Genomic DNA, 19,029 nt, shown 5'->3' on the forward strand with positions numbered 1-19,029 from the left:
ATATATATAATATTAGACCAATATGGAAGAAAAATCTATCTATCTATCTATCATCTATCTATAGCCAAATATGGAAGAAATCCATAATCCTATACTTTTCATGGCTTTTGTTTTACATATTTATTCACATTTAAATTAACTAATACTTGTTGCACCCTGTGTTCAGAATCCTGGGTGGCTGCCACCCTGCATATTTCCTCCCAGCACCAATGCATTTACACAGTCATGGCAGCAGGTGCACAGAGCATTTTGTGCATCAGCCTTTCTACACAAAGCAATACACGCTCCTTTGTGGCCGCAGTTTGTAAGCATCATCCTTAACTGTAGTAATGCATTTCATTTAGGAGACTCTGCTATAATTCACTTCTTAATTTTCCTATTATTGGACATGAAGGGGCTTCCTATTCTGCTAGAAGAGATTACAGAAGATCACTGTTTGTGCAGAAGATTACTGATCTCCCGCTATTGAATTATTTGGAGATAGAGTTCCAGACATACTTGGGTCTGAAGTGCTAATTATACAGGGCTTAAAAATCCCTCAGTGTTGCATAAATATGAAAATTCCACTACGATGGCTAAATCATTGCATCTGGTGAGAGCGCCATATGGCTTTCCAACCTCAGCTTCCTATTGCTTCCAGGACGGGACTCATGCAGCCCATGGGTTCCTTATACCAACTGTCAGGCTGGGCATGGCTAAGGCTGACCTTTCCTGAACTTACACCAGGTCTTGGTGTCCTTGTTAGTGATGTCATATTGATTCTGTGCTTTTGCAGCTAGAACGGGAAATTTTTCTTCTTACAGACTGCCTATGGTGAAATCTGGCTGCTTTTCAAGCTCTTTAGATAGTTGTAAATAGCTCCAATTTGATTTCACAGAATGAGATCATGTTTGTAAAAGAGACCCATCTTTTTGCCTCTACAGTTATATTTTCACAAAGTATCCAGTTAAATGTGTTTTACTGCATGTTTTCTGCTTGGCCCTGAAAGACACGTACATGAACATAAACTGGCCAAACGCTACAAGTGAGGGAAACAGCTAATTGGTAGATGATGGCTCTTTTTTACAAGGTTCTGGCAATTTTGGCTTGGTAAGACCAGTCTAGGGAAGAACTGCCCTTACCATAGGACTCATGGGGCATGTGGCCTGTGAGCCAAGAGTGGACACTCCTGTCCTGCAGCAGATGACCTGGCGACAAGAACTGGTGATGACTCGCTTTTATGTGATGGTGACCAGAAATCTCATTCTCTCTCAGGTTCCCAGATGCATTTGTGACCTTCAGTTCCTTCCAGCGTAGGTTCCCTGAGGTGTCTGGGTACTGCTACTGTGCTGACAGCCAAGGGCGGGAGCTGTCTGAGACAGGTGAGCAGCCCATCTCCAGCAACTGGAGTGGAGGGAGGAGGGAGTGCACTTCCCAGGCTCCAGGGCTTAAACCTCATCGCCAGGGAAGCAGAAATAGCAGTGATCCCCGGATCCCTTGATGGGCTGCTGTGAGTATGGAAGAGGATGTGGCCCCAGTGATCTTCCCTCCGTGGTTCTCTGGAGGCAGCTGCTACTGGCCCATCTGTGCCTTCGTGCTCGTTGAAAGGGGCAGTGCCTTCAGACAGATGCAGCTCTGTAAGATTGGCGAGTGGGATGCAGGCTGGATTTTAGCCTCTTTCTCTAGGCAGTACCTCTTTGTGCTGTGAAAAATCTGTACAACTAGATGCAACATCCCCGACTTGTGAAATTATTAAAATACCATTCAGATCCAATGCCTAATTGTGCCAGTGAAAGTTCTATCACCCTGGATATTTGTCAGCACAGTACAGTCAGGGCTTTCTTCCCAAATGAGCCCATCCCTGAAACACTGGCTGCCTTTGCTCAGGTTTGGAGCTATTATTGGATGAAATTTACGACACCATTTTTGCTGGCCTGGACCTGGCTTCTACTTTCACCGAATCCACTCTGTACCGGATACTACAGAGACGGTTTCTAGCCGTGCAGTTAGTCATCTCTGGAAGATTCCGATGTAAGTGACAACCTGCCAACAGACATGTGCATTTCTGTTGGGGGAAGCTGCATGGGGTTTAAGGTCACTGTGACCCGCATGGCTCACCTCCCAAAGTCAGTGCAGGGGTTTAGAACAGTGGCAGCAGGCAGCTGTGCATGCAGTGATTACATGAGGTGGGGCTGCCTGGCTCTCACAGAGCCCCTCTCCCCCTGTGTTTCTCTTCCAGGCCCCACGAAGTGTGAAGTGGAGCAGTTTGCAGCAACCACCTTCGGTCACCCCTACATTCCGAGCTGCCACAGGAATGGGGACTACCAGGCCATGCAGTGCCAGACACAGGGGCCGTGCTGGTGTGTGGACGCCCAGGGGAGGGAGACCCCTGGAACTCAGCAGCAGGAAGGGCAGCTGCCTGCTTGTGGTGCGTTTCGCCTTGTGGGGCGTCCTCCTCTTGACTCCATCACACACTTTGCTGTTTCTGCAGACCAGCCTCTCTGGAGCCCATTGATTCAACACCCTTTCGTTGCACCAGAACTGAACATCAATCGTTGTTACTAATTCCCAGCGTGCTCCTCGTCTTGTGTCAATCATAGCCGCTTCCTCAGAGAGCTCAGGGGGTACCCGGGGGTTCAGAGGTGAAATAAAAGCTGAGAAGTAGGTTCATGTGTGGGCTGGAAGAGGCACGGCCAGGCACCTGAAACAATGTAAGGGGAAAGCTTGCTGATTCCATCTCAGAGCCCGTGTGAGGAGGGAGGAGGCTTCGTGGAAGAGCCAACCCTCCCTCAGAGTGGCTAAGTGGAGATGCTTCCAGGATGGGGTGGAAGTCAGGCGGAGACATGGAGAGAGGAGCCAGAGCTTAGAGGAGGGATTGAAGGGAGAGTTGGATCTGAGGCAGTGGAGCCAGGTGGATGGTCACTGACATTCTGAAGCACAATGATGGGGACTTCATTAGTTCCCGAGGGCTGTTGTAATAATTCATCACAAAGTGAGCAGCTCCAAACAACCACCATCATGGTCTCATACCTCTGGAGTCTAAGTTCAAGGAGTCCGAGGGCTGTGCTCTGTCTGCAGTCTCCATGAGGAAATCCATCTTGCCTCTTCTTGGGTTGTGGCAGATGCCAGCTATCCTCGACACGGGCTTTGGCTTGTGGTAAATAATTCCAACCTTGGCCTCCATTGTACACAGCTGTCTGCCCTCTGTGTCTGTCCCTTCTCCTCTTCTGACTAAAGTATCAGTCCTGTTAGGCGACGGGCCCCCAACCCAGGATGGCTTAACCAGTTACAGTCACCTCTTGGCCCTTTGCCAAGTGGATCACATTCTGTGGTTCTGGGAGGGCCAGGGATTTTGGAGGAACATTGTTCAACCCAGTATGGGGGACCGATATTAATGTAGAGGGAGGGAAGGATGTGAATTTGAGAACAGCTGTTGCTAGCCATCCCATGAGACCCCATTTGACCTTGCCAGGAGATAGTTATGAATCTTAGCAACGAGGGAGAGGGAGCAACCCAGGAGTACTCATGGACTTCCACCATGGGGAGCGAGGAGGCTTTAGGAAGGTCTGAGCCAGTGCAGGGGAGCATAGGTCTTTTCATAGTTCCGGAACAGGCATTTATCGACATTCGTCTAATATTTTCTTGTTGACTCATCCATTTCCCCAATTTAACCCTTTAGATTTTCTGCCTAGTGTTTGGTAGCATTCTGTCTGCCAAGCGTGAGGATGTCAGAAAAGGAAATCCAGGTGCCTTCCCCTGAACATATTCACAATTGCATTTCACTCTATCAAAGTGTAGGGAAGGTGGCCTTGTAACTCTCAGGTGGAAATGAAAAACTCTGGCTTTCAAAATTAAGAATAATATTTCTATCAAATGAGTGGTTGGATTATATATTTTTACTTTTTCTCTTTGGTGCACCAGCCCTATTGCTGTAGGAACAAATGGCCTATGGAAATAATATCTGGATTTTTACCCCCTGGTAGTGCTCCATAACAGACATATGGGTTCAGGACTTTCTTTGGCTCACGAAGAAGCAAAGCAGTGACTCTTTCTTCCCTTCCTCCCTTTAAGATCCATTCAGGAAGCCAGGGCCATACTGAGGGATGTGTTACCAGGTTTTACACTGCCAGCCCTTTGCTGTTGCCTGGTTACAGAGGGAAACCTGGCCTATTTCCTTTTGGGCATCTGTGTGAATCAAGAAGGAATAATTATTTTAAAAAGTTGAGGGTGGGATGCATGGTTTAAAATGTTCCTCAAGCTTTATGATTTTATGGAAAAGTGGAATTTACTTACTTTTACCTGTGTGACTGTGACAGCCACTGGCATATGAATCTTGCATCCATTTGCTTAGCAGGAATCCAGCCAACCTGGATGTTAGGGAGAATGGCCTGAGCCTGAGCATCCAGGTGGTCAAGTCCAGCACCCTGAGCTAGACATTTCAAGAGAAGATCAAGCAACCCAGAGGGATATGCTTGTGTTTTGCAGGGTGGTTATTATTGTATTATATTACAGGAAATGTCATATTTCCTGTGCTGTGTATTTTATTTCTTTTTTTTTATCAGTTTTCAGGCTGGCTTCAAACTCAATATTTAGACAGGCTGGCCTCAAACTTGCAGTGATCATCTTGCCTTTGTCTTCTGAGTGCTAGACTTATAGGCATATGCCACCATGCCCAGTTTCTCCTATGCTGTATTTTTAAACATTGTTATAATACAGGAAACTATTTCTTATTATAAGAAACACTAACAATATTTGAGGTCTCAAAGAGATTATAAACTAGTTAGCCTAGAGAAGACTACTTAAGAGATTATCAGCATGAAGTGAAGCATTAAAGTCCATTGAGAATTCCAACGAGGGGCTGGGAATTTAACTCAGCGGTGCCACTTCCTGCCTCATAGGCACAAGGTCCCGAGTTTGATCCCCAGTACCAAAAAAAAAAAAAAAAAAAAAAAAAAAAAAAAAGAATTCCAACAAAAGAACACTGGAAAACAACATTCCAGTAATTTTGTTCATGTACTAGTTTCCTAGGACTGCCGTAACACATCACCACAAACTAGGTGGCTTAACACAAAATCTGTTCTCCCACAGTCCTGGAGGCAAGAAGTCTGAAATCAGGGTGTTGACAGGGCTATGGTGCCCCTGAGCATGGTGGCTGGAAATTTTCGGCATTCCTTGGCTTGTGGCTGCATCCCTCTGATTCATGTCTCAATCCTCACATGGACATCTTCCTCACAGAACACTGGAACAACATTCCAGTAATTTTGTTCATGTACTAGTTTCCTAGGACTGCCGTAACACATCACCACAAACTAGGTGGCTTAACACAAAATCTGTTCTCCCACAGTCCTGGAGGCAAGAAGTCTGAAATCAGGGTGTTGACAGGGCTATGGTGCCCCTGAGCATGGTGGCTGGAAATTTTCGGCATTCCTTGGCTTGTGGCTGCATCCCTCTGATTCATGTCTCAATCCTCACATGGACATCTTCCTCACATGTCCCTGATCTTCACATGACCTTCTTATAAGGACAGTAGGCACGGGGTCCACAGCTCACTCTCATCCAGGATGACATCATCTTAACTCCATTTTATCTGCTAAGAATCTCTTTCAAAATATGGTTTCATTCTGAGGCTCTAGGTAGAGATGGATTTTTGGGAGGACATTGTTTGACCTACTTCAGTTGGCAAATGGGGTCAGATTCTGAGAAAGTGGGCCAGTGCCTATGAGGCTTCTGTAGAAGAGGATCATGCCCTAGTGAAAGCTGGGAGGGGTTGTGAAGATTAGAATAGTCATTTCCTCCAAAAAGCCCATAGACATGGATCAGAGGTAAAGGAAACATAATAAACGTAGGTGTCCAAACGTAGGTGTCCTTGGTTGACATTTTGGCATGTGAGTTCTAGAAAGATCCGAGGGGCTGTCTTGAGCTTACTGATGATGTTAAACCATATCTCCCATTTCATTTCTGCCCATGCAGCTGGAGACTGGTCTTGTTCCTTAGAAAGGCAGCGGGCCTTGTCCAGGCTGTACTTTGGGACCTCCGGCTACTTCAGCCAGCACGACCTGCTCTCTGTCCATGAGGAAAGATGGGCTTCTCAGGGAGGAGCGAGGCTGGCCACGTCCTGCCCATCCAGGATCAAGCAGCTCTTTGTCAACTCAGGGCTTCTTCACCTAATGGTGGAAGAGAAGGATCCACAGTTTTCTGCATTAGAAAGTCTGCTTGGAGAAGCTGTCAGAGCTATTTTTCCCTCTCGAGAGCTGGCCCGTCTTGCCCTTCAGTTTACCACCAACCCAAAGCGACTCCAGCAAAACCTCTTTGGAGGGACTTTTTTGGTGAACCTTGGCCGGTTTAATTTGTCTGGAGCCCTTGGCACAAGAGGCACATTTAACTTCAGTCAATTTTTCCAGCAACTCGGTCTCCCAGGCTTCCAAAATGGAAGGGGACAAGTAAAGCTAGACAAAGCACTTTCAGTGGGATTGGATTCAAATTCTGACACAGAACCCCTCAGTGCTACGAATAAGCCAATCATGGGCAGCTTTGGATTTAAAATCAATTTGCAAGAGAACCAAAATGGCTTAAAGTTCATTACCACTCTTTTGGAGCTTCCAGAATTCCTTCTCTTCTTGCAGCATGCTATTTCTGTGCCAGAAGATGTGGCAAGGGACTTGGGTGATGTGATGGAAATGGTGCTCAGCTCCCGGGCCTGTGAGCAGACCCCTGGAAGGCTTTTTGTACCTTCATGCACAGTGGAAGGAGGTTATGAGAGTGTCCAGTGCTTTGCTGGAGAGTGCTGGTGTGTGGACTCTTGGGGCAAAGAACTCCTGGACTCAAGAGTGAGAGGCGGACAGCCAAGGTGTCCCACAGAGTGCGAGAAGCAAAGGGCTCGCATGCAGGACCTTGCACGCAGCCAACCTGCTGGGGCCAGCGTGTCTATCCCTTCTTGTACCCGTGAGGGCCATTTCCTGCCTGTCCAGTGCTTCAACTCGGACTGCTACTGTGTTGACACCGAAGGTCGGGTTGTTCCTGGCACTCAGAGTGCCATTTGGGAATCCAAGCAATGTAAGTCTGCTGGGTATTTGGCCTGTGGACTCCCTGGGTGACTCTTCAGGCCCTGACCCAGCCCACCCCAGAGAAATGAATTCACTCCCTGCCAAAGGGCAGAATTCAGTTCATGGCCAAGTTAGCTGCTTAAATGAGGACTACGCCAGGAAGGCCTGGATGATGTTAACCATTTTAAGGAGTGAGTAAGGAGACTGTTTTAGCCTCAGGGACTGCAATATGGATGTCCATCCTGCGGGTCAGTGGCTATCTCCACAGTGCTGATGATCATGGTGCCCTTGGCCTATGTTATCTATAAATTTAGGGCTGTCAGATTTCTCAGCTATATAAGGTTGTAAATGGAGTTTAGGCTCCTAAGTGATTCTATCTCTGTCTTTCTGGCTTATTAAGGTTGTCCCACTTAGATATCTGTTTATTATTCCTTCTCAGGTCCCAGCCTCTGTCAGTTACAGGCTGAGCAAGCTTTCCTGGGCACCATACGGGCCCTGCTCGTCAACTCCAGTGTGCCACCCACCCTGTCCAGCATCTATGTTCCACAATGCACTGCCAGTGGGCAGTGGCAGCGTGTGCAGTGTGATGGGCTCCCAGAGCCAGTCTTGGAGTGGTATGATCGATGGAGGGCTCAGCACCCTGACACCCAGGAGCTAAGCCCTGCCAGGCTGCTAAGGACCATCATGAGCTATAGAGGGGCATCTTCCAGAAACTTCCGTCTCTTTGTTCAAAGTCTATATGAGGCTGGCCAGCAAGGATTCTTCCCAGTGCTGGCACAATTCCCTTCCCTCCAAGATGTCCCACCGGCAGTGTTGGAAGGGAACCTGACTCAGCCTGCAGAGAACATCTTCCTGGAGCCCTACATCTTTTGGCAGATGCTCAGTGGCCAGCTCAGCAGATACCCGGGGCCCTACTCGGACTTCAGCAGGCCACTGGCACACTTGGACCTCCGGAGCTGCTGGTGTGTGGATGAGGCTGGTCAGGAGCTGCCAGGGACTCGGGCCCAACCAAACCAGGTCCCAGCATGTGAGTTCATTTATGTGAAGAACAGAATCTGTGTTCTTAGAAAAGGCTGTCTGGTGGGGGAGCATCAGTGTCAACTCTGGGCTGGAGGGCCAAGTATGTCCTTCAGTGTGGTTGAGAGGGTCAGGACTCAGAGCTTCAGTGACTTCCTCACCTCTGTATGGTCAGGAAGAACAAGGTACAATATCATCCACTTCTAAATAGCATATGATTGGTCATTCAAATGGATATCTTAGATTTTCACTGATGTCTTCTGAGTGCTGAGCATTATCTTAGAGCCAGTGAAAGCTCTGAAAGTGATTGTGCCCCAGCGCTGGGGTTCCACAGTTGATGCTTTAGTAACGTCAGGTGAGTTACATGCACCATTTAAGTAATCAGTGGTCCTGCTACTACTTCCACATGCTACTACCAGGTGCTTAGGACCTCTGGAAAGGGTCACCTAAAGTGTCTTTAATTGACTTAGAGAGATTTAGTGAAGACTGATTGGAGAGGCACAAATGGAGGTCTGTGTGTTCACCTTGGAGGAAAGCTGGTGGTACATAAAGCATACATCGAATAAGTGTGACTCTATGTCTTGTATCAAAATGCTGTATTTTCTAATAACTATTCCTGCAGTTTTGAAGAATAACCAGATAGATTCAGTGTGCTATTGTCAAATCAGAATCTCACTAAGCAGCGGTTGTTAATAATATAGGTAATATCATAGCGGTTCACTTTTGGTGAAATCTCTCACTCCATCAACTGCAATGTTGTATATGGTCACAACCTTTCATGATACTGTTAAAATGTATCATACTACTTGACATTAGCCAAAGTTGAGGCTTCAGCAGAAACTGGATTTTTAGAACGTTGGGTAAGAGGACCATGTGATGAGAACAGTACTATGCCGGCCTTTTAACAGCCAGGGGACAGTACTACAAAGATTAGCCATCGAGACAGGAAAATCTAGCAGTTGGACCTTCAACATCCACTATGAGGCTGGGCTCGGTTCTCGTGGTACACAAATGTAGGCATCTACACTGCTGATACTTCAGTGACTAGGTTTGTTCATCCTGGTCTAATGTTGGACTGACCGTGAAATCTAGGTTAGAGTTTAGAGTACTTTTCACTGAGCAGCAGGGGACCATATGTAGTTGAAAATGGTGTAGAAAATAATCCATTAAGAAACAAGTCTTAGAACCATCTATTTTCAGTATTTTATGTCTCCCTTTCAAATTTCTATTTTTGTTTTTGAAATTACTGCATGCTAACAGCTGAAGCACTGAGAACACTTCACCTGGTACTTTATGTTGGTATGTGATATGCCTCACAGATAAAGAAATACCCATATTTGGAGATGGTGTGTAATCACAGTCATTTGTTGATAGAGGAATGTGATTTTTCAAATGGGTTGATTCAGAACCTAGCACCAGCAGCATCTGGGGAACTTGCTAGAGATTCAGTATCTCAAGCTTCACCTACTGAACCAGAACTTGATTTTTCTAAAACATTTCCAGGCAAATCAGAGGCACCCTAAAGCTTGAGTAGGGCGAGGCAAGAGGTTCTTAATGAATGGTAGCTGGATTTATATAACTGATGTGACACACTTCCTGCACACATGCATGCAGGGTGAGAGCTCTAGTCAGAGCTGTGCCAAACTCTTCAGCTGCAATCCCTGGTAGGATCATTGCAAGACTCATGAACAGTTGGAATGGAAGCCCAGCCATCCCCGTTACACATATCCAAGAGTCTGAAGCTGAGGCTTTAAACACATCAGCTATGATCACTCAGCTAGTGAATGACCAAAGAGTTGAGCCCAGGAGTCCCTGAGACCCAAGCTCTTCTTAACACAAGTAATTCTCTAGTACTTGAAATACTTGGCTATCCATCTATCCCCACTCACCCACCTACCCACCCATCCACTCGTCACTCTATCCATCCATCCATCCATCCATCCATCCCCTCACCCACCCACCTACCTACCCATCCACCCATTCATCCGTCCACTCCCCCATCCACCTACCCACCCATGCACTCATTGCTCCATCCATTCATCATCCATCATCTGCACATCTTTCCGCTATACATAGCTGATCAAAATCACTGTTTCTAGAGTGAGACTGTCTAGACTGGAATTTTGAATCAATTATTTCCAAGCTGGAAGGTTATAACTTCTCCAGGCCTTGGTTTCTCTTCTGTAATGTGGGGCTCAGAGTATCTTCTTAGGCTGTTGTATAGGTTAAATGAAGCAGGAAGAACATTCCAGGTTGAGGAAGGAGCCAGTGCAAAGGAAGCAGCTGAGGTATGTGTGTGTGTGTGTGTGTGGGGAGAGTTACATTATGAATGAGTCCACCTATGATATTTTTATTCTGCAGGTCCTGGCTCCTGTGAAGAGGCAAAGCTTCGTGTCCTGCAGTTCATTAAGGAAACAGAAGAGATTGTTTCAGTTTCCAACACTTCTCGGTTCCCTCTGGGGGAGAGTTTCCTAGTGGCCAAAGGAATCTGGCTGACGAATGCAGAACTCAGCCTTCCTAGGTTTTTCCCATCCCGAGAGGCCTTCTTTGAGAAGTTTCTGCATGGGAGCGATTACACTATTCAGCTGGCAGCTCAGTCCAGTGAGTGCTTCGCACTCAGGGCTTCTTTATCTCTAAAGAAGCCAGAGCTTGCATGGGTCCCTCCTCCGTCCTCTCCAGGGCTTATATGATTGGTTTCTCCAGGCTGGGGAAGAAAAGGCAAAGTGCCTTTGTGACCTGACTCAGAGCTGGCATACTGCACGTGTCTTTAGAATGACCCAGGTTTTTCAGCTGAGCCACTGTGGGGCAGGGTTTCATATTTTGTATTGCAGGGTACACCTGTGACTGTGTGAAACCACATAGTATCATTAAAACATAGGAGACTCTAGTAGTTCAACAAGTCCTAGTAGTGGCTTGTTCCAAAGATACAGGAACACTGTGAAGAGGGAGAGAGAGAGGAACCTTCATTAGTGAAGGTCTATTGCACACACGAACACTTGAAATCCTGAGAGTGTCTCCAAAGGTAACATCATTCCCTGCATGTGATGACAGAGGAATGAGCTGGGGGAGCCTTCTGTCTCCTCAAGCCCTAGGAACAACTTTACCATATTTTACTTTGCCTTCCACTAAGCACATGCCATTCTCAGCTGATGACCAGATCTTTGCATTAATATTTTCAGGAGGACAAAGTTGTAACCACCATCTATGACTCTTTACAAATGGGGAAACTGAGCCTCAGCTTAAGTCAACTGTTTACCCATCAGATAACTTGCAAAACCTGGATGGGAATTTTGGTGGCCTGGGCCTTAGTTTCATTCCCTTGCAGCCTGTGTCCTGTCTAGCTGATCTCAAGGCCAGCTTGGGTCATGCCAAGGCTAGATTATCCAAGAGACTGTACTCTTTCTCCTCTGCCCTCAGCCTGCCCTGAACCCTCTGAGTTCTCATAGACCCCACTCCTGCTGGGTAGGGTTCCATAACTGATCTGCCTCTGAATCTTCCCTGGGCTCTCTATTCCTTTCCAACTGTCCCAGCAGGGTCCCTGTCTGGAGTTTCCTGGGCTTTGCTGACAAACAGGACAGCTGTCCTCCCCCAGCAATATCTGCACATAGTCAGAGTGCATACCCACTGCTGCTGGCTCAGGATGGGGTTTCTACCATCCATGGCCTCTAACTCCCAGCACTTTCTCTGTCTCCTGCCTCACCCTACCAGATGCCTCTCACTAGGACAAGACCTGTCCTGAGGCCCGCGGGGCACCTGAAGAAGAGTACAGCTCTGTAATGGCAGTGAACCAGCCCGTCACCCCCTTCCCACTCCTTTTTTCCTTTCCATCTGCTGCTCTCCCTCTGGGCCCAGGCACCTTTTCTCACTGTTTCTTCCTGAGGGATTTGGGGATTTCTGCCTTTTGACAAGAAACAAGTGATTCTGGGTTGTGGGTGAGGACAGAGTTTGACATGGTTGAAGAAAAGTGGCATTAATGGCCCTTCAACTACATGTGGGCTTCAATTCACCTGACTGTGTGGCAGGTGCAGGAGACAGAGGTAGCACTGCATCACGGCATCCCTCACACAGTGACGCTTCATCACCGACACCATCCACATTCAGGCACTGCACACCCAAGTCATGAAAAATATTGCTAAACTCACATAACAATATCAAAACATTACATTTTTGTGGGGCTCCTTTACTGGTGGTGCAGGGCTGTGTGCAACCTGTGAGCCTGGTCTAGGGCCTAGTGAAGGTTGGCAGAGCCATAAGAGGGTTGAAAGAGGAATGCACACAGCTGTGCCTGGACTCAAGGATCACATTTACCCTGTTCTGTACCAGATCCATTCTGCAGATGACTAAACTGAGTTGCACAGAGGTTGTCCCTTTGCTCGTGATCGCACAGCTAAGTGGGGTAGTGCCAGAGTCTAGGCAGAGGTGTGTCAGATCCTAGAGCCCTGTCCACTGCACCGAACTGCTCCAAAGATAGGTCCCACTGTCCCCAGACAGACTCTGACCGTGGGTTGGTGGCACTCTTACATGTACAAGCTCTCCCCTCTGGAGTCTGGAAGACCATTTCTGAAGTTACTGTAAGATAGCTACTGAAAGCCTTCTGTTCTGTAGCCTGCCTTTATTCATGTAGGACAATCTGGTCCACATTCATGACCTACCCAAGGGCCCATGGTAGTATTTCAAGGGGAGATGTTTGCAGATAAGTAGGAAGGCTGTCTTGTGTTGGTGCAGGGATGTGTTCAGCTGTTCTCAGGGACAGGGCAGGTGTCACTTTCTATTCCTCTCTTCCTGTGACTCCAGCCTTAAACTTCTATCAGCGCTACCGTGCTTCCCAGGGTGACCTAACTGCAACAGCTGCCCCTTGGTGGCCAGACCCCTACATGCCACAGTGTGATGCATTTGGAAGCTGGGAGCCCAGACAGTGCCACATGGGGACTGGTAAGTGGGACCTCAGAAGCTAAGTGACACCTCTCCTTTTTATGTGGCGCAAAAGCCCCACCACGGGAGGCAGGTGACCTGGATTCCTGGCCCCACTTTGGCAGTTGAGCTGTTCCAATTGTTTCCCTGTAACAAGAACAGGAGCCTCCAACTGGTTAGACTGGGGGTTGCGGGTTAGAGAGGCCAACTTGCTGGCAGGACAATAGATGCAAAGAGCTAACAGGCAGGAGAGCCTCAGCCACCTCCTGGTTTTTGAGCGTGTGGCTGTTTTCTAGGTTACTGCTGGTGTGTGGATGGGACAGGCCAGTTTGTCCCAGGCTCACTGACTGTCTACTCCCCGCAGGTCTTGCAATGTAAGTACAGTAAAAGCCCAAGAACTTTCCCCTCTGACAGCCTTGGGGAAACTCCGCCCCAATCCATCCTGACTCCAGCCAGACACCTTTCCTCGTGCACCAGGGCCCAGGGGCTGGCACTGACCTTGGCCCTTCTGCTGGAGCTCCTGGTGGAGTGGGAGAGAAGGGGAGGCCTGGCTCTTGTCCAGGGCATCGGCAGCTCACCTGTGGCTTATCACTGCCTCTCATCTGGATCTCCAGCCCCTGCCTCCACCTGAAGGCCAGCCCTGCCCAATCATGGCCCACTCTGTGTCTCAGAACTGCCAATGGCACACACTTTCATATCCCTGCGGCACCTCTACCCCTAGATGCATGGCTCTGGGATCTGGGGTTAGCCAGGGTCTCTGCTTTTCCTCAGTGTCCTGGGCCAGTCTATGAAAACTGCCCCTCTGTCCCCAGGCGCCTCCCGCTGTGAGCAGTCTCGAGCCAATGGGCTGCTTTCTGGTTGGAAACAGGCTGGATCCCAAGGAGACCCATCCCCAGAAGACCTGTTCACCCCAACCTGCCATGAGGTGAGGCTCTGGGGGCCCAGGAGGGTGTGAGGAGGGACGCCAGAGGGCACCCCAGCTGCTTGAGGTGACTCTCCCAGTTTTCAATTAATTTAGCATAGTAAAAATGTCTCAGAGAGTCCAGGGAGGGAAGTTTGTCCTGATCCTGGTAGACCCTGGTTATGCGCCTTTGAGCAACTTACCTTCTCTGTGCCTCAGTTTTGTTTTTCAACATAGGGATGGACCACATTTTTTGTGCCATCTAATGCTGGAATAGTTTTGGGACGTCCTGGAAATAGCTTTCATGAATACTCTTTGAGATTCGCTGGTACCTGTGCAGTTGCTCCTAAAGTCACCTTGGCCAAATCACACTGCTCAGGTCCCCAGGCCAAGTGCACAACATCACCCCATGTCCTCCTGGCTCCCTGGATGATTGCAGAAATTTCCAATCAGTGCAGCACAGGCATGAAAACTCACAGAGGAAGAGATCATGCCTGGACCCTTAAGCACCACTTCCCAGATAGGAGTCCCTGAGCCCATTTCCTTTCCCTAAGATAGGAATGACAGGAGTGTAACAGTCTCCCAGGGACTTGGTAAAGATCCTAAATATGGAAGTTTGTGAAGCTGCAAAGTGCTGTAGGATCCTCATTATTATCATCACTGGGTATTTATCACATAGCTTCTAGTTACGAATGAGCCTTGTAGAGAAATTATCCATATGAAAAAAAAAGAAATTATCCATATGATTTGGACATTTATCCTGTCTGACAACTACATGCCGCTGGGCTGGAATACAAGTCCGCTGCATGTTCTGGGCACTGATGCTCTCTTAGGAAGAAGGCAAGATGGGCGCCCCAGCCTCTGTGGACAGGGCTGAGAATTCTAGCGCACTCTCTAACTGTGTTCTAGCTCCTGCCCAGGGCCTTGGGCCAGTAGGTAGCATCTGGACTCTTCCTGTCCAGACTGAATGCTTATGTCCTCCAACTGGGAGAAGTCAGGTTGATAGAAAGTGTTAAGCCTTCACTGGGGTTTGAATCTTGCCTCTGTAGTTTACAAGCTATGTGGTAAGAGGCTCATCACCCCATCTCTCTGGGCCTCTGGGACAGTGAGTACAGCGGGACCCTCACCTCACCTGTGCCATATGGACTGTGCCACATCCTAGTAAATGGATGTCACAGTCATTGTCATTGCTGGCCTGCAGACCGGCACAGCAGGCTGAACAGTGGAAGAGCAGCAACCAAGGTGCTCAAGGCAATAGCAGCAGCCAGGATGTGTGTGGCAGGCAGGCAGCTGCTTTATGCCAGGTCACTTGTGTGCCTATGATTTTCACCTGCAGAAGTGGCCAGAAGGACTTTCCTGTGGGAGGAATGTGCTCAGTGGCAGGTCCTTATGTAGGGAAACTGAGGCCCAGGGGGCTGAAGTGGTGTGCTTCGGGTCCCCAGAGTGGTGGATTCTGTTCCCAGGATCCACGGCCAGTGCCGAGGGTGGTGGCTGCCTTGTATGGTATCTTTATCTGAGGTAGCATGCTTAGAGCTCTCTTCCAGTGCTGCTCATTCAAAACCACTGCTGCCATTGCTGGAGGTGGTGCAGGAGTATGGCCGTGGCTGGGGCTCAATGAGTTCCAGGCTTCAGCCTGGATCTGCCCCTCACCAGCTCAGGGATGCTGCTCCATTGTGAACCTCGATTTCCCCACGCTTAAATGGGGCAACTGTTCTTCTTGCCTGTAGAGTTGGTACAACCATTGCTTCAAATTAATTATGTGGAGGTTGCAGATGAGGTAGTGGCCCCTTCTTAGAATAGCACTTTCTTATTTGGGGAAGTTCTTACCACTTGTTTTGGACCAAGAGGTGGGCCCTCAAAAAACCTTGCATTGATAGCTGTGGCTTTTCTCAGACAGGAGAGTTTGTCATGATGCAAGCGTCAGGCACCGGTACCTGGTGTGTGGATCCTGTGTCAGGAGAAGGCATGTGGCCCAGCACAAATGGCAGCACCCAGTGTAAGTGCTTTTCCCAGCCTGGCTGCCCCACAGCCTCCCTGGCAACCCCCTGGGTGTAGACCCCCACAGCTGGCTTCCTATCCCCACCCTGCTGCTTCCCCAGCAGTGGGGTACAGCTCCTGACTTCATCTGTAAAACAGGGTGATCTTCTCCCACCTTCCCTGCCTCAGGGAGAGGGCTGTGCTCTGTGACAGTGGTGACAGCCTTGGTGCCTCTCCCAGGCGGCACGGTGCTGTTGAAGGCTGAGCGGCAGCAAAGCCCTGCTGCAGTGCTCCACCTGGCCCTGGGCGTCCCTTCTTGCCCTGCAGTGTGGGGTCCTCAGTGAAGCGCAGGGTGTGTCCCTTAAGGGCAACAGGCTGACAGTGCCCCTGCCCGAGGCCGCTGATGTTCCACTGTTGTCAACCAGGCTTGAGCTGCTTGGCTGGGCCAGGAGCCCCACACACGGGCTCCTGGGGGTTTCCTTTGGCTTCTCTTGCCTCTCTGTCACTCATGCTTTGGGATCTTGTGAAAAGCTCTAGTCAGACTTAGAAGGATGCAGACACTGTCTTCACCTTGCCTTCACTCCCTCTGGCTCTGCTGCCTGCATGGTGTCCATCCCTTTCCTACTCTTCCGGGCTGCTTTTCACCTCCACCAGCATCTCCTCCAGGAAACCTTCACAGGTGTCCCTTGCGTGGCTGGGCTCTGTGCTTCCATTGGCTCCTTGTCGTCCCCATCCCATTGACCTGCACTTGGTCATGCACTTAAATCTCTTGTGTTTCCAAGTGCCTTGAGGGCAGGTATGGAAATGGAGAGAAGACAGATTCATAGGAATCCTGTCCATGCAGGCAGGGTTAGGGTGGGAATGAGTGACGGGGAAGGCTGTGCTGGATAAGGAGGAGCCACCTGCTGGCCCCACCTGGCTTGTCTCTGTGTGTCCAGGCCCAGGACTCTGTGATGCTCTCCGAAGTGGAGCCCTGTCCAGGAGAGTCGGCCCAGGATACATCCCAGCCTGCAGGGAACAGGATGGGAGCTTTTCCCGAGTCCAGTGTGACCCAGCCCGGGGCAGCTGCTGGTGTGTCCTGGACAGCGGAGAGGAGGTGCCCGGGACCCGTGTGGTGGGCAGCCAGCCTGCCTGTGAGCGTAAGTCCTGAGCCCTGCAGGGCTGTGGGCCACACATCCCACATCACTTCCTGTACTCTGTCTGGGTGCAGGTAAGAAGCAAGGACTATGGGAATGGGACAGGGGCAGGAAGTGTAGGACTGATGTTATGCTGCTGATTCCTGTGACGCTGGAATTGTGTCTACTTCCTGCAAATGCTCATTGATGGACTAAAGTTGACCAGGGAACCTCCAGAGCTGGCACCTGAGGAAGCCGAGTGCTGGCCAGGGAGGGTCGGGTTTTGGTCTCCTGAACTGGCCCTGAACCGGGGACAAAGCCCATTTCTATCTCAGAAACTTAGGATGGATGCTTCTTTCCCTGGGTGCTTCAGGTACTTGTGGAGGTGTCAACTTCATCACTTTTAGTTTCACAAACTGTCTGAATATCAAATCTTGAAATATACATATTATGATATATAATAGAATACTGGAAATAATTGTTACATATTAAAATGTTTTATATATTGCTTATTTTTTTGTTTCTTCTCTGTACTCAAATCATAAAGCATTGCAGTCCTTTTGGAATTTATGTGAATGGGTAGGCTGGACTGTCTGTGCATAGGAAATGATACAAATGCACGAAATAGTATTTGTTACCAGTTGGGCCCAAGCGGTCTGGAAGGCTTGAGAAATAACTGCCATGAATGAGTCTCCTTTTGCCACAGTGGCCTTTCCTTTGTTCTTACTTTTCACTCACAATATTTTTTTCTAAACTTTCAATCTCTAAGCCACATTTGGAGTGGCAGAGAGCTTTAATGAGGTCCAGTGATGATGCCTCTGCTTTCCACGCCTAGGAGGATGGGAGGAAGGGGGTGGGAGCTGTCCCCCATTCCTAAGCCTCACTCCTGCATACCCTACATGCGCCCAGGCCTTCATGACCTGTGTTCCCCACTTTGCCCTCCTGTGTGGGCCCAGCATCCTCCTCACCTTGGTCATCTTCAGCAGCTGCCACCAGGCACAGAAAAACCTGCTGTGTGCTTCTGCAGTAGGGAGGCAGCTGACACCCACCCTAAGTCCTCTCTGTGTCATCCGGGAGTGGCTGTGCTGTCTGCAGCCCAGGAAACAGATGCAGACGATGCTACCAGGGTCACCCTTGCTCAAGGTTCTGTCAGGATCAGAGATGCGGGCTCTTCTAGGAGTGGGGCAGAGAGAGGGGAAGCCAGCCCAGGAGGGGATCCCAGGACTGAGGGTGCATGGGAGCTCAGCCCCGTGTGGGTGCCCACACGCCTCTTCTCCCTCCCTTTAGGCCCTCAGTGTCCGCTTCCCTTCCTGAGCGTGTCAGACGTGCCTGGCGGAGAGATCCTCTGTGAGAGAGCCTTGGACCTGGGAGAGGCCACCGTCCAGCAGTGCCGGCTGTGGTGTCGCCAGGGATACCGGAGTATAGTCCCATCGGGACTGCTGGAGTGCAGCCTGCAGAGCAAACACTGGGTGTCACAGCCTCCCCAGCCCCTGGCCTGCCAGCGTGAGTGGCCTTAGGGACATGCGCCCTGCTCCTCTTGGGGTCAGAGCTGAGGACGGGAGCACGGATATAGGCTACTTTGTTTTCCCTGTGGAATACAGCCCGAGTGGCACCAAGAGCAGGACAGGGGATGCTTTCTTCACAGGCCCCTGGAGTGAGCTTTATCTGTGGCTTCTCTGGTGCCATCTGCTCCTTGGGAGCATTTCTGTCATTCTAGCTCTCCCGGGATATTCCGCAGAGAGTGACCATGGTACTGATATACCTATGGCCGCACCTCCAGCCTCTGAGAGTGATCTGCTCCAGCAGCCTCTCCCCAAGGACTCCCCGGACCTCCAGGACAAATACCCAGCAGAGCAGAGGCCCTGGGCCTGGCTCCAGGAGTACCCTTCTCCTGCTGTTGCCTGAACCTACTTGCCACATGTGAGAAAACATGGGCATGGCTGTGAGTGACACTGTGCTCTGAAAGCACCTGGCTTGGCAAAGCTTGATGACCAGGTAGGGGCAGACAGAAAGGACTCACACTCTGCCCAGAAGAGAGACCACATCCAGGGACTGTCATAAGGCTCTGGGTAGCTGCCCGAGTGTC

The 19,029-nt window shown here is 49.5% G+C and overlaps 1 protein-coding gene across 2 annotated transcripts in view; it reads left to right on the forward strand.

The window, feature by feature from the left end:
- The window catches only part of Tg (thyroglobulin), a 203,508-nt gene that overhangs the window by 12,169 nt on the left and 172,310 nt on the right, over positions 1-19,029 (forward strand). For both annotated transcript variants that reach the window (XM_010629590.1, XM_033760858.1), the window contains exons 6-17: positions 1,255-1,361; positions 1,867-2,010; positions 2,219-2,407; positions 5,950-7,032; positions 7,462-8,049; positions 10,401-10,640; positions 12,834-12,971; positions 13,247-13,324; positions 13,763-13,875; positions 15,745-15,847; positions 16,767-16,967; positions 18,231-18,446. In XM_010629590.1, the coding sequence (XP_010627892.1) occupies positions 1,255-1,361; positions 1,867-2,010; positions 2,219-2,407; positions 5,950-7,032; positions 7,462-8,049; positions 10,401-10,640; positions 12,834-12,971; positions 13,247-13,324; positions 13,763-13,875; positions 15,745-15,847; positions 16,767-16,967; positions 18,231-18,446 (3,200 nt within the window). The remainder of the gene's footprint in view (positions 1-1,254; positions 1,362-1,866; positions 2,011-2,218; positions 2,408-5,949; positions 7,033-7,461; positions 8,050-10,400; positions 10,641-12,833; positions 12,972-13,246; positions 13,325-13,762; positions 13,876-15,744; positions 15,848-16,766; positions 16,968-18,230; positions 18,447-19,029) is intronic.

The sequence above is a fragment of the Fukomys damarensis genome, unplaced genomic scaffold (assembly GCF_012274545.1).
Source record: "Fukomys damarensis isolate Sample0158 unplaced genomic scaffold, DMR_v1.0_HiC HiC_scaffold_5, whole genome shotgun sequence".
Classification (NCBI taxonomy): domain Eukaryota; kingdom Metazoa; phylum Chordata; class Mammalia; order Rodentia; family Bathyergidae; genus Fukomys; species Fukomys damarensis.